Source organism: Ipomoea triloba, chromosome 4 (genome assembly GCF_003576645.1).
Source record: "Ipomoea triloba cultivar NCNSP0323 chromosome 4, ASM357664v1".
Taxonomy (NCBI): Eukaryota; Viridiplantae; Streptophyta; class Magnoliopsida; order Solanales; family Convolvulaceae; genus Ipomoea; species Ipomoea triloba.
Window position 1 is genome coordinate 35,547,072 of NC_044919.1, and position 26,656 is coordinate 35,573,727.

Here is a 26,656-nt window from a genome sequence, read left to right on the forward strand (position 1 = left end):
TTTTTTTTTTTTTTTTTTTTTTTTAGTGTAACCAGAGTTTCTAGTTTCTACCGCCAGGGATGAATATATATAGTTATTCAGTTATTCCTTTCACACTTTTAATTTAGACTTAGATATATATAGTATGCCATCCGGTTTGGTAGCTTGCACACCGATTTGAGTATACCCAGAGGCTTGTTTGCAATGTAAGCAATATATGAACAAATATTAGCTAGATTTTATTTTATATAATAATAATAATAATTTATTATAGCTTCAAAGTGTTATCTTTTTCATCGACAGGGCTTCTGGTAATCCAAAAACGAGCAAGAAGATTGGGTCTTGGTTTAAGGCAATTCTGATTTCAGGTGTAGTTCTCTACTTGGCCTCCATTGCCATTTTTCTCTTCATAAATCCCCTTTTTTCACTTCCCAGAGGGGCATTCTTATCGAAATCGAGCAGAAATAACGAATCTCCGACCAACGTTAGCCACCTACTTTTCGGCCTTATCGGCTCGGAGAACGCGTGGCACAACAGGAAGGCCTACATCGAGTCATGGTGGCGCCCCGGCGTGACCCGCGGGTTCCTTTATCTCGACGTGGCCCCCACCGGGGACCTCCTCCCTTGGTCGCCGTTATCCCCGCCGTACAGAGTCTCGGACGACATAAACGAGATGGTACGAGAAACGGAGTACGCTGTCCCTTTCATGGCGCGCGTGGTGCGTGGGATAATGGAGAGACACGAGGGGGTGAGGTGGGTGGTGATGGGAGATGATGATTCTGTGTTTTTCGTGGAGAATATGGTTGATGTTTTGGCGCGATATGATCATACGAAGTATTATTACTTTGGGGAGCAATCGGAGTTTGTGTTGTCCAATTACTGGTTCTCGTTTAACCAGGCTTTCGGCGGCGCCGGGTTCATTCTCAGTTACCCTCTGGCGGAAGCTCTCTCCAACGACATGGATAGTTGCTTGAGGAGATATGCACACATCAGATCTGCAGATCATATTACCATGCTTTGCATATCTGATCTTGGAGTTAATTTTTCCCCCTTGAAGGGGATACATCAGGTAATTACTACTCTCACCTCTGGTTTTATCTGTCTAATTTGATTAATGAATAGTAAATATAAAACTGATTGAGTAATTAATTAAGAACAAATACTAATTTTAGTCTCACAGATATTAGTAAATAACAATTTTAGCCTACATGTTTAATTTATACCAATTTTCATCTATGACGACTATTGTTTTAGTATCAATTCTCATCCATGACTATTGTTTTAATACCAAAATTAATTACGTTGGTAGCCCCTCTATTTAAGACCTGCTGAAATCTAAAATTTTTAAGGATATTTTCATTTTTTTCAATTTAAAATCCCAATTTGATGAGCATGAATAAAGAGATTTAAACCCTAAAATTGATCCCAATTCACAATTTTCCTCTCAAATTAAGGTAGGATGAGGTGAAGAACTGCGAATTGGGATCGTTCTCATGACTTAAATCTCTTTATTCATATTTAAATTGGAATATTAATTTGAAAATAATGAAAACACTCTTAATAGTTTCATATTTCGACATGTCTTAAACGGAAAGGTGATCGATGTCATAAATTTTGACACAAACAATAGTCGTGGATGAAAATGCGTATTAAAACAATAGTCATGAATGGAAATTGGTAGGAATTAAACCTGTAGACCAAAACTGTCATTTTGTTAATACTTGTGGGACCAAAATTGATATTTACTCAGTTAATTAAGTAAAAATTTACTTTTACTCAATTAATTAAGTAAAAATTTACTTTCTTCCATGTTTTTTTAATTGAGATGGAACTGACCTTCTGTTTGGACTAATAACATGATGCCATCCGAAGGTAGTTAGCGCTTCATCATCACTACTTTACTACTTTTTTTTTTAATACTACTAACTCTATTAGAATGCAGTATCTGTTAACCTGTTGAAGCACAAGAGTCAATATTGACTCCACTTCCACTGAAGCTCGAACCCACCACCTTCCGTATAAAAGGAAGGATTTGATGCCACTAGACCACAAGGTCCTTAGCTTCATCTTCATCATCATCACTACTTAAGATCAAGTTTTCGGATTGTACTAGGTTGATATACGTGGGGACCTATCTGGTTTTCTGTCGGCCCATCCCAAATTTCCACTGCTATCCCTTCATCATCTCGACGAGGTAGAGCCCATTTTTCCGGCCATGGACAGATTCGAATCCGTGAAGCATTTGCTGAGAACCGCGAATTACGACCAGACCCGCATGTTGCAGCAGAACATTTGCTACCGCCGACAAAGCAACTGGTCGATTTCTGTGTCGTGGGGCTATTCCGTTCACATTTATGAAAAAATTCATCGCCGGAGTTACCTGCAATTGCCCATCGAAACGTTCAACCCCTGGTTTGGGGATCCCAATTACCTTAACCTACCCATTTATATGTTCAACACTAGCCTTCCTTCAATGGATCCTTGCGAAGCGCCCCATGTTTTCTTCCTTAAAACGGTGAACAGAACCGAGGATGATGGGATCGTTATGACGTATCTCCGGTCGTCGGAGAGAGGGTTGCCGGCGTGTTCGTTTAGTGGGAACCATTCCGCTGCTTATGTTTCAAGGATTGAAGTTTACTCGCCATCGACAAAGCGTCCTGAGGTAAGCTTTTCTTGTTCATTTAATTTTAGTAATTCTGTCTAATAATTTATAATATTTGTTTTATATTTTCATAAAATTTAATTTTAATGAACATAAACATTGAAAGAGAGTCAAAGATTATGTGGTCTAGTGACATTAAGTTACTCTATCATATGAGAGGTTGTTATATTATTTATAAATGTAAATAAGCACTAAACTGTTGTTATATTATTTCTTTTTCTACTTATTTTGTAGATAGTCTATAATGTTACTTTTTATATATCCATAAAAACAAAGCTTGATGTAAGTAAATATTATATCAAATTAAAGTAATGACTTTATATATACCTGTAGATTTTTGTTTAAATGAATCAATATGAATGTCATTTAGAATATTTTAATTAGAGGGTTTTAATGACATATTTTAATACATTAATTTTATTTGTAGAAAATGAAAAATAAAAAATTAAGTTTATGTTGAAAAAAAATCAGAAGAAAAAACAATGATGTTTTGGGTGAATTGGTCCGTCGAAGGTTTCGTCCTTTGTACCAAAAAATAAAAAAGTTTTAGTGCAGTTATGAAAAAACAAGCTAGGATGTTGAAATATGTATCACATGTCCCTCATATCACAAATATAAGCTCTTCTAACTTTACACGATAGAGCATTAGGTCACTGATTTTTTAAAATAAAACTTTCTAACTTGTTATTTTAGTGCATTTAGACCAATAACCTTTTATTCATTGAAATAACCAATTAATAGAGATTTCAACAATAAAATTATAAAATTATCGACCAACAAACAGTCGCCGATCCCTAATGTTCATAAAGAAATTAAAGCAATTAATGCTCGCCTTTTTCTTCTTCAAGAAGGCGACTCATCAGATCGAAAAAGACAACCAGTAAGAAGGTTTGAAAGTCGAATATAGAGAATGTTTGTTAACTGAGGTTGCCTTCTTCCTTCTTTACATATCCATTCAATAACATGCATACATATACACTCACGATCAACATTATCTAATACTTTGGTACTTTGGTGTTATTGTTTCAGATGGATAGATGTGAATGTTGTGACGTTATTCATTCAGATGGCGAGGAAGGTTTGAAAGTCAAATATAGAGAATGTTTGTTAACTGAGGTCATTGCTTAATCACTTATTTAATAAAAAGTAAAATCTCATTCTAAAAAATGTTTCGTTTTTGAGTTGATTTACTAGTTGCATTTACTTTGATTCTCTATTTTTATTTTTTTATTTTTCAAAAATTAAAATTATGTATTAATTAATAAATGCACATAAATTTCTCTGGTTAATATTATTTTGATTTTAGTATTTTTTTTATTATTGTTCTTATTTTACACTCTATTATATCATTTACTTTTCTTAAATTCTCCTGCATTCCGTTAGTGTAAACTAACTTTAGTAATGGAAGATTCAGTTAACTACTTATTGATTTTTATATGGAAGATCTTAGGTTCGAACCACATCTCAATCAAAATTGACATAATTGTTGAACATATACTATGAATAAATAATCCCACACTGGCTACTGAAATTCAAATCTAGGTCTTTTCTCCCAAATACTATGTATGTACTAAATTAGTGAGCTAAGTCCGTTGGAAAAAAAAAAAGTTAACTTTTAACTTTTTTGTTCTGTTACAATTGTAGTATCTATTTATACATACTTTCTCAACCTACTAAAACACAACAAGCCAACGCCCCCACTTGGGATCGAACTTGTGACCTCTCACTTGGGAGGATCACAGCTATGCCGCTTGACCAAAGAAAAGTCAATATTTAATGAAAATTATCACTTTTAGGAGTTTTAACCCCATAATTATTGTGTTTTATTGTTTCAATATGTTTTTACATTTAATTTGATCACATTTAGTCATTGATTTTGCTAACATTGTCACATTTGGTGTTTTGTTATAATTTCATCCAATTAACTTTAATCTTTTATTCTTACTTTTAACAAAATCCTCATAAACAACATATGTAATAAATGTTATAACATAGAGAAAACTAATTAACCCAATGGGGTAGCTTTTGTGGCTCTCTTTATGGTGAAGAATTTTGAGAGAATCCGTGTTCGATTCCCATAAGCAACGATTCCCCCTAGGCCAGCTCCTGTGCCTCTCGGAGTGAACTTGGGTGGACTCGGGCCGTTAAACGGACGGAGAAAGAATTTACCAAAAAAAAAAGTCTATCAAATTATTAAACCTTTTTTTTAGTTTAATAATAGGAGACTATATATATACAATCGTGTCAAATGGTTTGCTCGTTTCTAAATTCGGCATCTTCTAATCTCTCTTATGCAGGTTGTGTTCTTAGAGATTGTATTAGCCTCAAACGACATTTTGATTCTGTGTCGTTTAGATTCGTATTTAGATCAGCGAATAAGCTTGCTCATGCCTTAGCAAAAGCCGCTAATTCTCAGCCTGGTCCTCGTTATTGGTTTTCAGTTTATCCTACTTGTATTCAAAATTTGGTTTTTAATATATAAGTTTTCTCAGTGTTGTTTTGCAAAAAAATATATATATACAATCGTAATTTGTAAAACACCAAATTATCTTAAAAGGTAATTTTAATTAATGGAAAATTGTAATAAAGACCCAAATGTACTAATATTATTAAAGTTGATCAAAATAAAAATTTGGGGATTAAAAGTAGTAGGATTTAAAAGTGAAATTGTTTTGCCGTTTTAGGTGCACAACTCCTAGCAATTTCCTTCCCCCAGCCCTAAATTTAATATATATATATATATAAACAAACAAACTAGCTTTTTTATGGCTAGAAATGGGTTTGGAAGGTCTATATATCCACGGATGTGGTGAATTGAAATATTGAATACATGCACAGATGTGGTCCAACAGCATTTTACTTTTGGAAGTGCTAAACTACATAGGGTACGACTACATTTAACAAACACTAACATCTATTGGTACGAGTAGGTTAAAAGTTTATAGAGAAAAGTGGGGGAGAAAGGAAAGGACTTGAGTAGATTTTTAACAAAATTTAAAGTTTGTGAACTGGTATATATAAAATTGTGCACACCAAAAAAAAAATAAAAATTACTTCCACTTTTAAGAAAATAATTTGCAACTTGAGTTTGTAAAATACGTTTGTGTCAAGTGCTTGTGTGTGTATGAACCGTAATAAAAGTAGTAGTAAAATGAGAGGGAAAATTTTTATAGTTGTTTGATCGATTGTGTAATCCTCTTAATTCACCATTTTCCTTAACAACTAAGGAGAGACTTCACTATATATTTGATAAACAAATACTAAGTATAAGTGAACATACTGAGCCACTTCCTTGCTTAACTCATATTCTCTTGTAATCTTTCACAACAAAGATATTCCACAAAGTCGTTTATCTTACACTACTTCGGTCTTTTTACTTCAAGAGTAGTCTATTACGAGAAGTTATCTTGAGTAACTTCATAAGGATTAAGATAATACTCCAACCAAATTGTGCAAGCCGTAGCTAAAAGTTACCATTATTGATGACTTTCTTGATTTGAGTCAGTCACTTATGACCTTTTATTGGGCTAAGGTTATATGGTGGACTTCATCCAATGCATATTTTAAAGTAATGACCGTAGAATTTTTTTTAGATAAAAAATAATAGCTAGGTTAGTCAAGCACAAATTAAAGTACTGTAATAAAAAATAAGTTTAATTTGTAATTAATAGTAATAGCTAGGTTTGCATGCATAGCCCTATACTATATGTAATACGATAATGAGTTTGGCGGCTAACAATAGTAAGTTCGGCATCTATTTATTTGGGATTATGTTAAAAGTGATATATATGTTTAAGGCTGTTTTTTTTTTTTAAATAAATCTTTAAGCTAAAGGGAAACACACTTCTTCAGAGATTGTCATTGTCATTCTCATCACTTTAGTGCCACTACTAATATATTACGGAGTATGTTTTTTGTCAAAGAAAATGTATATATTATGTTTTAAAAAAAATCATCAACTTTAAAATATATTATACTTAACTTAAGAAATTAAACTTATCACTTTAAATCCAAATCAAATGCCAAATCTAGTACAAAATTTCATCTTTGGAGGACTACAAATGACAATGCAAATTTTCAAATGTTAGATAACATTGAAATTAACTCAAGTATATATTATTTGTTGTAAATAATTGAAACATAATTTATATATATAAATAATCTAATGTTAATATAAATTGTTCATATTATTTTCATAACAAATGAAAGCAGATTACTCATAGTTGAATTCGTTCTTAACACATTCCATGCATTTTTGGCAACGAAAAAATTGTCAACCATGCATATATGGGATTCTAGCTTGGCTGCACCATATCTATGCACGTCTAAGACTAAATTTATCTTTTAAATTTTCCCATATAGTGTGCCAACCAGTTTAGTAGCTTACACACTGTTTTGAGTATATATATCTAGAGGCTAGCTTGTAGGCAATATATAGGAAATTGACTTCAACTCTTAACTATTGGTCTGTTTGGTAAATAATTAGTCTATCAGTCAATTTTGATTTATTTGAACTATTAGCTGTTTCACTTGTTGTAACACAAATATACTAAAATTCAAAACCCTACTCAAAATAACTTTTTTAATTAGTTTTTTGAGAAAAAAATTATACCAAACAACTATTAGATACCAGCTAATTTACCAAACATTATTCTACAATTAGCTAATGTTATCAATTAATCATACTTTTTAACCAAATCAGCTAATACCAAACAGGGCCATTATATACGAACAAATTAAATATTAGCTAGAAGTACGTGTTCAATTTTTGTTTGAATTATAAACTTTTTTATAGTTTCTATCAGTTTTAAAAATTTTCCCGGACTGGCTCTTTCTTCATAAACAGGGCTTCTCTGCTGATCCAAAGTAAAATTTGCAGAAATGAGAGAGAAGATTACCTCTTGGTATGACAAGTATTTGAGGGCTGAGCTTTTTAAGGCCGTTCTGATTTCCGGTATGGTTTTCTACTACTTGGCCACCATTTTTCTCTTCAACAACCCCATTTGTTCCCCTCCTGAAGAAGGGGCACTGATATCGTCGCCGCCGGAGGGAAAAAATGAATCTCCGACCAACATAAGCCACCTACTATTCGGCCTCATCGGCTCCGAGAAGGCGTGGCACTCCAGGAAGGCCTACGCGGAGTCATGGTGGCGCCCCGGCGTGACCCGCGGCTTCATTTATCTGGACGTGGCCCCCACCGGGGATCTCCTCCCTTGGTCGCCGTCTTCCCCGCCGTACAGAGTCTCGGAAAATATAAGCCCGATGGTGGCGCGTATAGTGCACGGGATAAAGGAGGTGTTTAGGGAGAGACACGAGGGGGTGAGGTGGGTGGTGATGGGAGACGATGATTCCGTGTTTTTCGTGGAGAATATGGTTGATGTTTTGGCGCAATATGATCATACGAAGTATTATTATTTTGGGGGGCAATCGGAGTTCGTTATGTCCCACCACTGGTACTCGTTTAACCAGGGATTCGGCGGCGCCGGGATCATTCTCAGTTACCCTCTCGCCGAAGCTTTGTCTAACTACATGGATAGTTGCCTGAGGAGATATGGGCACTACATCAAATCTTCAGATCATATTACCATGCTTTGCATAGCTGATCTTGGAGTTAATTTTTCCCCCTTGAAGGGGCTGCATCAGGTAATTATTATGCCTTTGTAGTTGACATATTTTGTATTTACAGTTAACAATTTTTGCCAGCAGTTATCTTTGTTAATAGTTTCCGAAATTATTAACTGCTAGTGCAGAATATGTTAATGTAAGCATATGAATTTTAAATTGGAATTCAATATAATGATTTTTGGGTTCTATGGGTTGTACTAGATTGATTTACATGGGGACCTGTCTGGATTTCTGTCGGCCCATCCCAAATTTCCACTGCTATCCCTTCATCATCTCGACGTGGTGGAGCCCATCTTTCCGGGCATGGACCGATTCCAATCGGCGAAGCATTTGGTGAGGTCGGCGGACCACGACCAGACCCGAATGTTGCAGCAGACCATTTGCTACCACAGACAAAGCAGCTGGTCGGTTTCCGTGTCGTGGGGATACTCAGTTCACATTTACGAAAAGATTCATCCCCGGAGTTACCTGCAAATGCCGATCGAAACGTTCCAGCCGTGGCATGGGGGTCAGCCCCTGCCGATTTATATGTTCAACACTCGGCTTCCTTCTAAGGATCCTTGCGAAGCGCCGCACGTTTTCTTCCTTAAAACGGTGAACAGAACCCAGGAAGGTGGGGTGGTTATGACATATCTCCGGTCGTGGGAGAGAGGGTTGCCGCCGTGTTTGTCCAGCGGCAACCATTCGGCTGCTTATGTTTCCAGGGTTGAAGTTCACTCGCCATCGACAAAGCGTCCTGAGGTCAGTTTTCTTGTCTCCATAAATCTTTTTTTTTTTTTTAAAGTATACATGAATAATTGCCTGAAGATTATATATGAGTAGTCAACTGTTCTGACAAAGAGACAGTTACGTACAAAAAGTCATGACCTAACACAAATACATAATCTAATATTTTGGAACTTTGGTGTTATTGTTTCAGATGGACAAGTGTGAATGTTGTGACGTTATTCATACAGATGGTGAGGAAGGTTTGAAAGTCAAATATAGAAATTGTTTGTTAACTGAAGTCATTGCTTAACCAGCAGTGAAGCTACTGTAACTATTCTTTTCTTCTCAAAAGCCTTATTTAATCAATCATCACTGCAATATATACAATAAATAATGGGATAAATGTTTAGAAAATTATTTGATTCACCATCAAAATATATGAGAATTAATTATGTTTTGTCTCGGCTAATGGAAAGCATGGATGCTAGCTACACATGATTGGTCGGGAAATGTTGCTACGAGTTCATGCTGTGTATGATGCAATTTTTTTAGTTACTATCAATATCAAATATATATACCTTTTGCATGAAATTAAATGTCAAATGTATTGCAAATTACCTTGTGGTCAAGTGGCATGTAGTGACTCCTCTACATAGGAGGTCATGAGATTGAGACAGCAAGGCCATGACTAAACCTGAACATTTTGTGTGTTTTTTAACCTGAAAAGCATTGTCTGGACTGTTGTGAAAGAACTTAGCAATACACACGGCATTGAGTTCGATAGGTGGGCGGAGAGAAAGAGTGGGAGCTGGAAGATAAACAAGAACACAAATCACACACCTAAAGTTTTTAAATGGTGCATCTTCAGTACACAAGTTACACATCTTTAGCACATAAACAAAGCACTTTAGAACACAAACAATGCACTTAAAGTTTAAAATGACACACATTAAGCTTCAACACTTACGCACCTTAAGCATACAAAAAACTCATCACCTTAATTAAGAAGGAAAACCATGCACCTAAAGCTTTAGGTTGACGCACCTTAAGTTTCAACACTGACGCACCTTAAACACACAAACCACGTACATTAAGAAGGAAAATCTCATACCTTAAGTTTCAAGTTGACGCACCTTAAGTTTCAACAACTACTCACATCAAGCAAAAAATCCACGCATCTTAAGCACAAAAACCACGTACCTTAAGAAGGAAAACTACTCACATTAAATTTGACCTAGATGCAAAAATTAACAAATTGCCACCGCGTTTTTTATTTATTTAATATTTTGTTAATCCTGGATGTTGATTTAGGTAAGATCAATGACTCATATTTAACCGCACATACGAGAACTGAATTATATATATATATATGATCACAAAAACTAGTCCCCAAGTGAGAATTGTGGAATAATATGGACCGTATATATTACAAGATCAATGGTTATATGTAGATCCCAAATTTATGGATGATTTCAAGAATTTAAGGATGCGTACACATCATTAATAAATAACTAAGAGCAAATAAGTAAATGAAGAGTCCAATGACTGATCTGAAAATACGTTGCATAACTCAAAACAGCAGGTTACGTTGCACACCACACCACAATGGATTGCACAACAACACAGACGAGCACATGCTCCCTAGCGAGTTCAATATAAACCCGTTACACAACTAGCGAACCTATTGAACCCGTTGATATATCTTGTGATCCTTCAACTAGCTAGCGCGATAAAGAACAATAAAATCAAAATATGTTGCACAGCTCTAACACACGGGTTGCACAATCCACAACAATGGATTGCACAACTCACACCACTGAGTTGCACAACCAACACAATCGAATGCGCAACCATATTATCTAGAATGTGTATATATACAATGACATCCAAATATAAGCAATATTATACTCAAAAGAACAAGTGAAAAAAAACATATTGACCAATTTTCGTGGACAAATACTCGATCTATGATGAAGAAATTATGTCTCTAATTAGCAGCACTGATGTTCCACAAAAATAGGAAGCAAAATAGCGGAAGCTAATTTTAGGTTAATTGTGGGCAAAGTAAGAAATAAAAAATAATGTAGGCTATTCTTGGGGGCCTGGAATAACTATTCCAATTGCAAGGGAAATAGCTCATTATATTCTCAGAAACATTGATATTGGGAATAAAAAGTATTACCAAACAAAGGAATAAGCGTATTCCCAAGAACTTCATTCCAGACCTATTCCGTGAATTAAACGTGTTGTAAATTTATAAACGCAACTCTATTTAAATTGGTCAGACATACAATTATTTAGTAACCTCAAGGTTTCAAATTCAATTCTTGAATTGTCTAAGTGCCTTCTCATGCCAAAGACCATGTGGTCTAGTGGCATTTGGTGTCCCGAGAGTGGGTTCGAGCATCAGTGGAGGCAACTGTTGACTCTTTGTGCTTCAAGTAGCTATGAACAGAGACTACATTACAGAGTCAGAGTCAGTAGTACTAAAAAAAAATGCCTTTCTCATAAACCAAAAGAGATTAAATTTATAATGCAAGTAACTAAGAAACTGAATTTAAATCATAGTCACCTACATTTGAAATGATTAAAAAAATTGTTATTTTTTGTACTTTTATTTGGTTTACTTCTGTTTCTACTTGTATTGAACATTTATTTTAATGATATTGGTGGCTTGTTTTTCAAAAAAAAAAAAAAAGATAAATAAATATTTTATATAACAAAGAACTAAAATACTTCAATTACCTTAAAATTGTTCCAAACGAATTTTGAAATCTCGATTTAATTAAAGAGGAGCCCAGTAGCTTCGATTATCACAGTTTGGAAGCATACATAATAATATATTCTATATACAAAATAAATAGATGAAAATCAAATGAAATAATGGCACAGTACATAAGTCAAAGATTAATTCCACGATGATGGATCTTAGCAACCTTATAGCAGACATACGACAAGTGTAAGCAACAACGTTAATACCTTATCTCCTTAATCCCAGATCTCGAGGTAGTGTTTGGACCTTAATTGAAACGTGAGAAGTGATCTGTGATCAGAAAGTGTAGTCTCAGGATTCAATTACGGTATCTTGTCATCAAAATATAACATTAATTGTTGCATAAGTATAAAAAATATATAAATTTATATATTTACTATTAATTATAATTTTTGACGTAATAGTAATTACTTGATTTGACAATTAGTATTATTAAAGCAATTCGTGAGTTCAAAATAAAGTTGTATTTACTATTAACTATAATTTTTGACATAATGATAAGCGTTTGATACTAACAAAAAAAAAAAAAAAAAAAAAACTTGAACCTATATTAAATACTTGAGCCAAGTTAGATAACATTGAAATTAACTCAATTATATATTATGTGTTGTAAATAATTGAAACATAATTTATATATATAAATAATCTAATGTTAATATAAATTGCTCATATTATTTTCATAACAAATGAAAGCAGATTACTCATAGTTGACTTCATCTTAACACATTCCATGCATTTTTGGCAATGAAAAAAATATTGTCAACCATACATATATGTATACTTCAATTCCCCATGTGGGATTCTAGCTTGGCTGCACGATCTATGCACGGCTAAGGTTAAATTAATCTCTGAAATTTTCGCATGAAAAGTTGACATGACATTTTTTAATTTAAAAATTTGTTTTAAAAGTCAAATGCGCTTGAAAGCTTTCAATATACTCCGCATCCAATATAGTGTGCCATCCAGTTTAGTTGGCAAATTACTCTGTAGATTCGAATATTCATAATTCAAATTATAAATATTCAGTAGGTAAATTTTTGAACATTCAATATGTAAATAAATGAGAATTCACTCTGCAAGGTGGCAGTCGTTATACTGTGGACCATGGGTCATGGTTGATACTGCAGTTGTGTTGAATTGGTATTGCAGTTGTGTTGAAAGGATACTGCATTTGTGTTGAAAGGGAACTACAGTTGCGCGGAAACAGAGGCAGTGTCATCCATCTGAAACTGTAGTTGTGTTGAAGGGATATTGCAGTTGTGTTGAAGGGATATTGCAGTTGTGTTGAACTGATAAATGACCTCTGTTCCGTGCAACTGCAATTTCCTTTCAACACAACTGCAATATCCGTTCAACACAACTGCAATATAGCTATAATTATGGTCCACAATGCATTGTGGACCATGGTCAACAATATAATTTGCGGCAAGGTGGACCCGAATACGTGTATAACTATTGCAGGCAATATATAGGAAATTGACTTCAACTCTTCGACTATTATATACTAACAAATTAAATATGAGCTAGAAGTGTTCGATTTTTATTTGAATTATGAACTTTTATTTAAAAAAAAAAAAAAAGATTATAAACTTTTTTATGCTTTCAAAAAAATTATAGTTTCGATCAGTTTTAAAATTTTTCTATTCTTCAACTCAATTTCAAAATACACAATTTACACTGAATATTTACTTCCTACCATTTATATATTGAATATTCACAACTAAATATTCAAAATTCACATGTAATTGTGATGGTCCACCTTGTATAAGTATTGCTGTTCATCGTTTTATATTTTCATCAACTGGGCTTCTGTGCTGGTCCAAATTAAAATTTCCAGAAATGAGAGAGAAGATTGCCTCTTGGTATGACAAGTGTTTAGGGGCTGAGCTTTTTAAGGCCGTTCTAATTTCCGGTGTGGTTCTCTACTTGGCCTCCATTTTTCTCTTCAAAAACCCAATTTGTTCACTTCCGGAAGGGGCACTGATATCGCCGGAGGCGGCGGCGGAGTTGAGCAGAAAAAATGAATCTCCGACCAACATCAGCCACCTACTATTCGGCCTCATCGGCTCCGAGAAGGCATGGCACTACAGGAAGGCCTACACGGAGTCATGGTGGCGCCCCGGCGTGACCCGCGGGTACCTTTATCTGGACGTGGCCCCCACCGGGGACCTCCTCCCTTGGTCGCCGTCTTCCCCGCCGTACAGAGTCTCGGACGATATAAACCAGATGGTTCAAGAAACGAAGCACGCGGCCCCGATTATGGCGCGTATGGTGCACGGGATAATGGAGGTGTTTAGGGAGAGACACGCGGGGGTGAGGTGGGTGGTGATGGGAGACGATGATTCTGTGTTTTTCGTGGAGAATATGGTTGATGTTTTGGCGCAATATGATCATACGAAGTATTATTACTTTGGGGGTCAATCGGAGTTTGTGATGTCCAATTATTGGTTCTCTTTTAACCAGGGGTTCGGCGGCGCCGGCTTTATTCTCAGTTACCCTTTGGCCGAAGCTTTGTCTAACGACATGGATAGTTGCCTGAGGAGATATGCAGACGTCATATCTGCAGATAAAATTACCATGCTTTGCATAGCTGATCTTGGAGTTAATTTTTCCCCCTTGAAGGGGATTCATCAGGTAACTAATTACTTAATTTTATATACATGTTGCAATATTTAATTTCTTTGTTTAACCAGTTTGGTTAGGATAGTGGTTATGCAATCTCATCTATCTAGATAGGGAGTTCAAAAAAATCCAATTCATACGAAATAATCAATATGATTAGCACTTTTGTTCCTTAATTGCACCAGATGTGAACATGAATTAATCTCAGTATAAAGTTTGCTGGACCTATTTAATGCACAATGTATGTTCTAACTAAAAAAATTATTTTATTTCACTTTCTTATTTAGACAACTAAAAAAAATTCATAAAATCCAAGTTGAGTTTTTGCTCAAAACATTTTTTAATAGTTTTTTATTATCATTATTTGCACTATTATTTTTTTTATATTTTAAATTTCTTATTACACGCAACCAGCATGTGCACAGCCCCATGTATAGTTTCAATTTTATATTATGAAATTAGTTTTGGACTCCTCGGCGGCTTTAGACTCTCTGATCCACTCCCCCACGAAACATGGCTAGTCAATTGAGTACAATGCAAATTTTTATCCTTGACCAGTACAACGTTCAATACATTTGTAACCACTAGGATTATTATATAATGGAAGTTAAAATTCTTATATTTTGCTTCCCTTTCTCATCACTTTCACGGCAAATTATACCATATAAGTAAATTCTACTTGGTATTGCAAATCCTGATTTAAAAATAAGATTATGTATTTGCAGTTAACACACTCTGTACTTGCACTTAATAGTTTAGGTACCAAGCACGTAACATTACAACTACAAACACATAAATTGCATATACATGACATGTTAACTAATATCTTATGTGTTTGCAATTAACATATTTTGTGTACATTTGTACTAGATTGATTTACAAGGGGACTTGTCTGGATTTTTGTCGTCCCATCCCAAATTTCCACTGCTATCCCTTCATCATCTCGACACCGTAGAGCCCATTTTTCCGGCAATGGACAGATTCCAATCGGCGAGACATTTTGTGAGATCGGCGGACCACGACCAAACCCGAATGTTGCAGCAGACCATTTGCTATCACCGACAAAGCAACTGGTCGGTTTCCGTGTCGTGGGGATACTCAGTTCACATTTACGAAAAGATTCATCACCGGAGTTACCTGCAAATGCCGATCGAAACGTTCAAGCCGTGGGCTAGGGATCAGCATCACCGGCCGCTTTACATGTTCAACACTCGGCTCCCTTCTAAGGATCCTTGCGAAGCGCCGCACGTTTTCTTCCTTAAAACGGTGAACAGAACCGAGGAAGATGTGGTGGTTATGACGTATCTCCGGTCGTCGGAGAGAGGGTTGCCGGCGTGTTCGTTTAGTGGGAACCATTCGGCTGCTTATGTTTCGAGGATTGAAGTTTATTCGCCATCGACAAAGCGTCCTGAGGTCAGCTTTCTTGTTTCCGTAAATCTTTCTTCTCCTTTTTTTTAATCAACAAATATTTTTTATTTCAAAAAAAATAAAATAAAATTCTAGCAGTACCCACCAATAGTTGTCGGAAGTTTACATATGACTACATGAGCAGTGCTGCAAAAATTTCGCCTATGCGTCGATCGACACCTAAGCGCTAGACATCAATTAATCGACACTAGGTGCCGGTCGACCGCCTAGCATATCACCATAATCAGTGATCTAGGCGGCCGGCCGATTAGGTAGCCGCCTAATCTCTGCCTAAGCGGCTGACTGCCTAGGTTTTCTAGGCACGACTAGCTATTGTTCTGTTTTTTTTTTTAATGAGTTATTTCACTCAAATGATATCGTTTTGAACGAAGTAATCTTAAATTGTTCAAATTCTAAATGTTTTTAGTTTAATAGTTAGTATTTTAATATTAACTATTAAAAGTTTATAATTATTAACCTTATAAATTGAAAATTTTAAACAAATTTTTTTTTAAAATAAAAAGAATACACGAACACTTAGACCCCGATTAATTGCCGTCTAGGGACTAAGTGCTCCCTCAACGCCTAAGGAGCTCCTACGAATAGTCAACTGTTTGGTCAAACTAAACTGTCACAGCGGAGAGGTAACTACTTGATTGAATAGTCAAGTCCGAATGGTGACTATTCATTCAACATTCCGAATGGTTCACTAACATGCCTGTTTTAAGTATTTTATACAAAGAAAAATACTATTTATGTAAATATTTCATCTGTCTATTTTGTCCTACGTGGCACATGCTTGTAAAGTTGGCGCTCCATATTTAATTATATATCAAGGGAAAATTATTTAATATAAGACTTGGTCCAAATCCTGCCAACCTTTTTACATTCAATTACATCCATCCGTACATACACATATAAAGTCACGACCTAATTAACATAAATACATACTCCGATCCGTATAATCTAATATTTTGATACTTTGTTGTAATTGTTTCAGATGGACAAATGTGAATGTTGTGACGTTATTCATTCAGATGGTGAAGAAGGTTTAAAAGTCAAATATAGAAATTGTTTGTTAACTGAGGTCATTGCTTAATCAACAATCAAGCTGCAACTATTTTTTCCTTCTCAAATAGCCTTATTTCATCAATCATCACTGCAGTATATACAATAAATAATGGGATAAATGTTTTGAAAATTATTTGATTCAACATCAAAATATATGAGAATTACACCAAGTGATTGACATGATTGATCGTGAAATGTTGCTACGAGTTCATGCTGAGTATGATGTAATTTTTTTAGTTACTATCAAAGATATACCTATTATTGCATGAAAATAAATGTCAAATGTACTACGTATTTGTCTAACATTAAAATGATTATTATATTGCAATATAAATTAAAGACAAGTGAAAATTTGTAAGGATCGTGTGATGTTTTAGAATAGTAATTTTGAAACAAAAGCTTTTAATGTGGTTCGTGAAATTCCTAATCTACGAGGCAGTTCTCGTATTTGGAGAAGTCTAAATCCACTATGAGCACAATTATTTAAAGTATTATAACCTAACTCTTGTACTACTCCTAAGACAGTATGTAGGAAAATTGTGTCTGATGAGCATGGGACCATGAAGTACATTTTATTGGGAAAATCTTGGCTCAAGTGGGGTGTCCATCTTTATTGATGGAGTGTTTGGCCAAATAAGAATAATGGAAAACTAGTGGGCTAAGGAAAGAAGGAAGTTTGAGCAAAATAATAAGCTAAGGATCGAAGGTGCTGCCTGGGGATATCAAACGCGCAACCTCCACAAGACAACACATACCCCAACCCACCAAGCCACTACTTATCTTGTGTATAGGAGGGTAGGAAGTTCCACTTATGCATGGGAAGTGCGTTAGAAGCAAAGTAGTGGAGGACAAATGTATGACTAAGAATGAAGACTAGTTGATGTTGTACACTAGCTTGTCAAACATCCGAAAGATCTTCAACACTATATAAGGCACTCTTGCCTCCCCTTTAAAGCCATCATTTGGTTCACTAAGTCTTCCCTGGTCTAGTGGTTTGTGATCCTAAACATTCAATCTATATACCAAGGTTTGATTCCTAACAACAGCATTATTATGGACTACCGCGAACTCTACTATATTGATCCGGTTAGGACAAAGCCACATCATTCATACATGGGATCTTCCGAGAATGTGCGACAGCTTAGTTAGTTGTCTCCTATGATGCATTGTGTCTTTTGAAAGCCACACAGAATATAAATGGAATCAAATTAAAATCATATGCTAGATCTCAGTATGGAATGATGATGGAATCGAAAAGTCATTCGTCTCATTCTGCATATATAACGTTATTTTATTTTTACAATTCAACTCTATCTTCATTACTGATTCTCCCTTCTGGTTTCTTGAAAAGCCACTAGCCAAACTTCTCATTATGTAGTAGCCTGGATTTCTTCACTCTTCTGGAGCCCTATCCAGCGTGCATAATCAACCCACCTGCACATGAAACAAAGTAACATTTTTTAGTTCTCATCAGTGATTTGTGTAAAATGATTGTTACAATCCCACAAATCTTACAATAATGAGCCCATGAAGGTGTTTCCTGTTCGAACAGCGAAGCAAACTGCGCTCAGTACCGACTTATGTTCGTGCAGCAATGGCTCCAAAATCCGTTGTTCTATCACGCCCGCCAATACTTGATAGCTAACGTTAGACACGTACAATACCAGTTTAGTCATGTTAGTTTTGGACGTCTCAGCTAAAAGTTTAAATTGATTGTGACGAGAATAAGATTATTTTACCGCAGGTTGCTAGAAATTGACATGTAGACACCATATGCAGCTGCAGTTGATAAAATGGGCACATTATTATTGTTCTCTACTTCCTCTGCAGCTGACTTGTCAACTGCCCTGCGTGCATTTATGAATGCATTCGTCACCACTGTGCCAACCTGGATAACATATACAAATCTCACCTCTCCATTTTTCAGAAAAATAAACATTATATGGGATTCCAAAATCCAGTCAAGTTAGTTATACTGCTAACTTGATAACCATAACCATACAAGATTACAAGTTCGACTCCCATGATCTGGTTAGCTATGTGCACGTCTTTTATCAGGTAGGGTTTAATTTATATGGAGTATGCATATACTGACTGCCAATTTTTCTGACACTACAAAAAAACATTAGATATATTACCAGAGATGACGCCGTGCCAACAACAAAGAGCTTTGAACCATTCCTCTGAAAGTTAATCCATCATGAGATTAATTAAACATTTTACATCAGATTAAGGTAGAATGAAGTATGACTATAGATGCTTCAATTCAATTCTTACCGCTATTGCGCCTAACCTCTGCAGCAAAGAAAACGATGTTCCACCTAGAGCAACCTAGAGGATCAGATCAGACCAGATTATTACTTATCAGATCATTCTTAAAAACTACATTATCCTGTTAAAATAATAATAACGTAGACTAGAAAGTAATGGAAAATTTTGTGTGTTTTTTAACCTGAAAAGCATTGTCTGGACAGCTATGGAAGAACTTAGCAATACGGCCAGCATTGAGTTGGATAGGTGGGCGAAGAGGAACAGTGGGAGCTGGAAGATAAACAAGCATAAAATCTGCAACAATGGCCATTACCTAAGACCACGAAATAATGGGATAATGCAGAAATTAGGGTGAGAATTACGAGATTATATTCTAAATTACACCAAAATTAAAAGTTAGAATCTTCAATACGATTCACAGATTAATGGTATTCATACCACATCTGCAAAAACCACATCTAACTCATTAAAGAAGCTCTCCCCGCGACGTTGAAACTCAGCAGCAGTCTGCACAAAATTCAATAAATTAGCAATTTAACCGGTAACCTTACAAACTCATTTGTTCTCATATATTTTAATGTGAGACTTGTTAGAGGGAGGTTGGTAATAAAGTCCAAATCCAGTACTCTGTATAAGAAAATAAAGTTACATCTTCGTTACTAACTATAACTTTTGGTGTATCAGAGCTAAGTTACAGATTCGAGTCCCAGTTACCTTGGTGAAGAGACCAACGCCGCATTCAATAAAGACTTTAGTGAGGAAGAGATCATCGGCCAAGAGTCGCTCTTTGAAACCTCCATGGCGGAGCAACCAAGACATCCACTTTGATTTCCGGAGCTCCAAATACCTCTGCACTATAGAACCGGGTATTCTCCTCTCCTTGATCGCCGCCTTCAAGTCCTTAGGCAAGCTCTCTAATGACCTCCCGGCCTCCCCCAACACCATTAACGTCTCCTTTTCGTTCTCCCAGCTATTATTACTATTTTCGCCATCATCATCATCGTTTCCTCCGCCGCCTCCGTGTCCACCGTTCCAGTTCCCGCCGTCACCTCCCGCAACTGAAAGTCGTAAAAAGGCGCCACGGTTAGAGGCGGGCGATGGGTTTGAAAAGGGTACGACACAATGAGGCCGAATGGTGGAAATGGAGGTGCGGATGTGGATGGGAATTGGGGGAGGCGCGGCAAGAAAGCGCGGTGGGGAAAGGAAGTTAACGGCGGCGGCGATCGGCATTGTCGTCGTAATTAACGCCGCCTGTCTCCCTCTCTGATTCAGCGTTTATTAGGAGGGAAACTGTTGGCTTCGTATGAAAAGCTCTGTATAACTAACTTTAAGTAACAGCCTCGCTTTTGTCGATACTTTAATCGGCCAACGTTTTGTACGATACTCCCAGGGTCAAAGGAGACACATTTTACTGCATATACTTTTAAAAAATACGGAATATTTATAATTTCTTTCTATAAATGTTGAATCTCTAACTTCAAAGATTCTCACGTTTAGACAGAATATGATGTAAATCATATAACAACTGAATATTTAATCTCAAAGATTTTTAGGTTCTGACAAAATATCTGAGAGGACGTAAATCATATAATAACTGAACAGGTGAAAGAGCGTAGGGAATTTCGATGTTGTTTGCGGTGAGACTATAGGAAATTCAGTCATGTTGTGGGGGCATTGCCACCTCTCACGTGCTCCATAGTCCATACATTCGGGACCTCGGATTTTATTATAAAATAAAATTTGTATTTTTGGCGATACAATCTATTTATTTTATTTTAATGCTACCCTCCTATAACAGCTCTTTAATTCCCTCGTGGGAACCCCTCGTCGTGTCGCTCGCCAGATCATCTACCGCTTCCACAACTATTAAATGCTGGTAAGCTAAGTATCACCAAATCCAGAAATGAGACAATTACAAAAACACACCTTAAAAAAAATGCCACTAGCACACCAGTTTGCTAGTTTTCACTATTAAATTATTTTCTTTTATTTTTTGTAGGAAGAAATTCTTTGAAAGACGGAAACGCTTATTGTTATATATAATAAATTTTAATGTGGGTCATGGTCCACGTAACTATATAAATCATCCACCAAAACACATTCATACAAATAGTGAACATTATGCATACAAATAGTGAACTTAAATTTACTGAATATTAGAATTATAAGTAAAAGAAAATGGGTTGTGCTGAATAAATCTAGTTATACTCTACAAATAATGAATCTTGTGTACAACATGCATAAATGAGCTTAAAATATACATAACTAGATAATCAACATTCAATGAGTTTGTACATGTTCAAATAGTTAATTCTATGCATATAAATAGCGAACTTCATGCATTTAAATCATGAATTGAGCACTCAAGCTGTTTTCGAACTATTTTGTGCACATTCAAATAATGAACATTACGTATAAAAATAATGTACTCTATGCATAAAAAATAATGTACTCTATGTATAGTCCACACGTACAACTGTCTAAACCATGTTCCACCTAATATCAGTCGTTATACTATGGACCATGGACTACAATGCATTGTGGATCATGGGTCATGGCTGATACTGCAGTTGTGTTGAACTGATACTGCAGTTGTATTGAACTAATAGTGCAGTTGTGTTGAAAAGGGAACTGCAGTTGCGCGGAACAGAAGTCGTTTCATCCGTCTGGAACTGCCGTTGTGTTGAACTGTGTTGAACTGATATTGTAGTTGTGTTGAACGGATGAACGGCATCTGTTCCGCGCAACTGCAGTTTCCTTTCAACACAACTGTATTATCTGTTCAACACAACTGCAGTATCAGTTCAACATAACTGCAGTATCAACTATGAACATGGTCCACAATATAATTTGCGACCTAATATGCATTTGGTAAATTAATGTCCAGCCAATTTAATCTCGGCCTAGTAATCCACGCAACCCAAAACTCACTCTCAAGTCTCAACCATATTTCCAACCAGTTTTATAAAATTGAGGAAAACCCCCACACCTCCTTTAAGTCCTGTGGCAACGTATATATATGTTGGTGAAAGTGGGATTAACATGGAACTCAGCCCAATAAGTCTTCAACCACCTTTCTACTGGCTTCCTGTCACTGGACATTGGGTTAAAGCCCAAATATTCCTATTAGTAATGCATCATAATGTATATTTTTAATATACTAAATGTATATTATTTTTGTACTGAATGTATATTGTTTTGATAATATACAAAATAATGTATCTTAATTAAGTACTCAAATAGTGTACCTTCATTACGCAAATAATGTAATTTAGTATACTAAAAATGTACATTTTATTCATGATTCACACTCACACAGTTGTGTAAACCATGGTCTATGATATTATGATTGAATAAGCACCGGTGTCAAATTATACATAATACAAGTCTGCAAGCATGTCTAGTTATATATAATCCTTGGTTGTATAAAGTATTCTTAGTGTGTATATATATATAACAAGAAATACTTACATAGTTGTATCATGTACAACTTGACATAACTGTCGTGAACATCTTATACCTCATTCAAGATTGTTTCTAGTATTGGGAGAAGATTGTTTCTAGTATGGGTAGCTCAGTTAGTCACATGGGTAAAAATTGTAAAGAAAGACCAATTATCGAGTCTCCTTTGAAATTGGGGATTCAAATCAACCTTTAATAAATCGAAAGAAAGATTGTTCCTAGTAGAATTTATACATGATCTTAAGTACACATTTGAGAAATCCTTCAGTATTTAATACACTTTTATTGGGACAAAATCAAATTATACCCACTTCTTTAATATATCGGAATGATTGGGATAAAAAATGGGATGAATATATAGAAAATCAACATATTCCATCTATTTTAATAGTAATTAATTGTATTGACTGTTAAACACCTTGTAGTCAAGCGATATGAAGTGGTTCTCTTAAATAAAAAGTCATAGGTTCGAGCCTATACATAGGTATAGCCCAACATAACATCATCTATAATTGCACTATTTCTTTTTTTTTTTTTGAGTCAATTATATGAACTGCACTATATATTTTTTTTTGAGTCAATTATACGACTGCACTATTTCTTTTTTTTTTGAGTACTATTGACACTATTATAATGTAGTACGGTTGCCCTATTTTAATGCCCCTTTTGTTGAACAAGTGGGAATTAAAAAGGTGAAAGTTAAAAGAATGAAAATGCATGTGATGGTGGGAATATAGATTCATTGAGTTATTACTACAAGTTGATATAGGACAAAATATGACTAAATGTGACAATAAAAATAAGATATGTAATATGAAAAAATTAAAAAAAAATGACTAAATGTGAGAATAATATAATAATCGATGATTAAAATTAAAATTTGTTCAAATTTAGTAACGCAATACTACAAAATTAAGAAAATAAAATTAAATGTAACAATATTATAATAATTGAAGACTAAAAATAAAATTTACTCTATACTGAAAATTAACTTTATATATTCATATTATCATGTGGGTCATAGTCACCGCATAATGATGGTAATTATTGCACACTACAACATTATATAGGCCTATAGGGTAGGGGAGAATATTCAATATTTCGTTTCACATTTAGAAAAGTACCAAGTCAAGACAATTTGCAATATTTCCAAGATTCCCTAGTCTCATTTCACATTACACGATGTACAAAGAGAAAGCAATATATGCAATATTTGTATGTATGTCACGTGTCTCATTTGACATTAAAAAAAGTGGAAAGGGAAGAGAATATGCCATACCAATTGCTAATACAAATTTATAATCACAAAAGTTACGAGTTTAAATCTCAGCTTGAACCGATCAGCTATGAGAAATCTAAGTTGGTTATTCTCATTGTAATTCTTTGCTAGCAAAGATCACAAGATGATAATTATCCAGTACACACTCTTAGATAATGACCGCAAATTTTTCACGTTATCAAAAACAACTAGAAAGAAGAAAGGCAAGCAAGCGGCAATAACTTAAGGGATCGGAGAAAGACTGGATTCTTGCTGCAGTGCTGCATCTCAGTCAGATTTCGGGGTGACCATCATTCTGATCCCAGGTTTGCCAGATGAACTTAACACTTTCATACAGTACCTCAAATCTGAATCACACATTAGTGTAATCCACTCATCTACCTCATCTTGATACTTGATAAAGAAATTGTCTAGTGTTATTTGAAACCTTGTCTCCAGTTGCTCCACCAAATATTTCATCGTTGAGGAGGATGGGAGCGGAAACCTTACGGTATTATTCTTATAGGTTAACTTTACGTCCATGGCGCTATTGCCTTGGAGTGTAGCTGTGCCAGCTTGTTCGGGAAGCGGAGGACATTGTTGACTTCCTTTAAGCTTCTTAGCCCTTTTGCTCTCGCGCCAATTAGGAATGCCAAATTTCCGACATGCTCGCTTCAATGTGGATGGGCTAACTGCACAAAAATAATGGAGATTCAAGAAAAACAGTGTAAATGTGCCTCTAGGAAAGAAACAACACACTTATAGTAGCTTAATTAAGAGGAAAAATTATTGTTTTGCAACTGTCAATTTAGTTTCTACTTTTCAATTTGAACGAATTTAGACGTTTTTAAATTTCTGTCAATTAAATGCCTTTGGCACTGTGCCCTTAGGATGTAACCGAGAAGTGCCACTTGGCCGTGTGATTGAGAAGTAAGCATACCTTGTGGTCATATGCAAGAGTCTACTTTTTAACATAGCTAAGAATTAAGTTTACTCTTGGTTGCCCTTATTTGAGTGTGCACTTCTCAAACGTGTGACTAAGAAGTAAACATACTTACCTTCCGGTCACTGGTGAAAGTCTACTTTTCGACCTAGTCGATAAGTAAGTTTACTTTTTGGGGACTCAAATAAGGGCAACTAAAGGCTGAATGACGGAATGATGCAAGGACGAAATTCGTCCAAATTGAAAATTAGAGACTAAATTGACAGCTACAAAACAATTAAGTGACCAAAGCAATATTATATTTTCGGGATAACTTAAATATATAAAAAGAAAGTATGGAATACTACTAGTCCGGGCAAGAAAAATATGACACAAGTACCATCAAGAGTTTCAGCAGCAACTTTAAGTGTCTTATCAAGCACTTTTGCAATAGCCTCGAGGATAATTCCGCTATCTTTCTGCTGCCTGCTGCTGGTGGTGCCTTTTTCCTTTGATCTCTTTGATATGGCAATGGCATCATTCATTGCGGGAATTGGGCAGTGATATGATGTGGATGGGGTGTGTTGCATCACCATTCCCCTGCATTCTGATTCAAGTCCAGGCAACATGGCAACAGTAGTAGTATGATTCAATCTGGAAGGCGCAGGCGCAGAACCAAATTCTAAATAGCGCACCTTTATTTCTTTCCGACTCAGCAACCTTGCAACCCCCTCCACTGCACATCTTTCTAAGTGGCACAGAAACAGCCTTTGCAAATTGTGCAGATGGGGCATTTGTACATAGTTCAGAAACGTCCTTCCCAGACACACCAATTTCTGCATCTTTGTACAATGATCACCCATTATGGAAATCCCAAATGTATAATTCTTTAGTCCTAAATACAATAGCACCCTTACTGCCACGCCCAGTAACTGTAAAATCACATTCCAACAATGCGTTTTTGAGCAGAACCTATACCGACGACTAACAAAGTTCCTTTCCGTCATCTCTCCCCAGGATTCAGGTGCTTGTGCTTCTGAACTAACGCAAACAGGGTAATTCTCTTCTGAGGCAAAATCAACTTCCTCACATTTATCCTCATGATTTCTTCTCCCTTCCCTACCTCTACAACCATATTCTGACAAAGCCATTCCAAGTGGAGCAGAAAGGCTGGCACACACAGTTTCCTTGGCTTACAAGGGTTGAGAGTTATAAAACATCTGGAGCAAGGCTTGAAAGTTTGCCAATTCTGTAACATTTGAACCACTACACTATACTCATTATCACCCCACAGCCTACCCGGGTCAAAACTTCCCAGGGAATCATCGGACGAGTTCGCCGTCCTTGGTGAACTCACCACCATTCTTCCCGGCGATTGAGTGGGCACATCCAACACATCTTCGAGAAGATAATCCTCTATATTAAAAGAGTCGTGGTCGTCATCATTGCTTTCTGGCCGCATCATTTCCTTCCCTTTCTGTAACTGTTGAACCTCACTATGCTCTTCATAATTCCAAAACAAGTCCAAATTCTCACCATATGGTAGCGGTTGAGCTTGTTCTGCAAGCCCCTGAGATGGAAAATTTTCAGCAGAGGGGTTCTCAAGAATTGCCATGGGTGCAGTTGAGTAGCTGGATGGATGGGTAATGTGAGATAATTGTGGAAAATGGAGCTTAATTTTGACTAAGCTGGGGAGCTTTGCATTGATTGTGGGTGTATCAGCTAGGATCAATCAATCAATATATAACATAACTAACGATGGCCTCTTGGTCTGAACCTTCCCAAATATGAGCCTATACTAGATTGTGCGAGTGCTGTTTTGAAAGGGGTCGACAATACTTGGAAGAGGTCAAAAGGGGAAGGAAGTTGTTATTTTTCACTCATTAACTAATGTAA

General features: G+C 35.8%; 3 protein-coding genes across 3 annotated transcripts; 2 read left to right on the forward strand and 1 right to left on the reverse strand.

The window, feature by feature from the left end:
* The first annotated feature begins 7,589 nt into the window (after window positions 1-7,589).
* Window positions 7,590-9,344, forward strand: LOC116017911. Its single transcript, XM_031258581.1, has 3 exons — window positions 7,590-8,284; window positions 8,468-9,007; window positions 9,186-9,344. Exons 1-3 carry the CDS (start codon window positions 7,598-7,600, stop codon window positions 9,282-9,284), a joined length of 1,326 nt encoding a protein of 441 aa, XP_031114441.1. The 5' UTR covers window positions 7,590-7,597; the 3' UTR covers window positions 9,285-9,344.
* A 4,222-nt stretch (window positions 9,345-13,566) lies between these two features.
* On the forward strand, window positions 13,567-16,985 carry LOC116017450. Its single transcript, XM_031258038.1, has 3 exons — window positions 13,567-14,381; window positions 15,240-15,782; window positions 16,777-16,985. The coding sequence occupies exons 1-3, from the start codon at window positions 13,587-13,589 to the stop codon at window positions 16,873-16,875; spliced, it is 1,437 nt and encodes a 478-aa protein (XP_031113898.1). The 5' UTR covers window positions 13,567-13,586; the 3' UTR covers window positions 16,876-16,985.
* Window positions 16,986-18,036: 1,051 nt separating this feature from the next.
* On the reverse strand, window positions 18,037-20,449 carry LOC116017194 (protein RETICULATA-RELATED 4, chloroplastic-like). The gene is made up of 8 exons (XM_031257728.1): window positions 19,833-20,449; window positions 19,557-19,625; window positions 19,300-19,431; window positions 19,125-19,178; window positions 18,986-19,030; window positions 18,587-18,735; window positions 18,363-18,488; window positions 18,037-18,281 (listed from the first exon to the last, which is right to left on the reverse strand). The coding sequence occupies exons 1-8, from the start codon at window positions 20,346-20,348 to the stop codon at window positions 18,218-18,220; spliced, it is 1,155 nt and encodes a 384-aa protein (XP_031113588.1). The 5' UTR covers window positions 20,349-20,449; the 3' UTR covers window positions 18,037-18,217.
* Window positions 20,450-26,656: the final 6,207 nt, after the last annotated feature.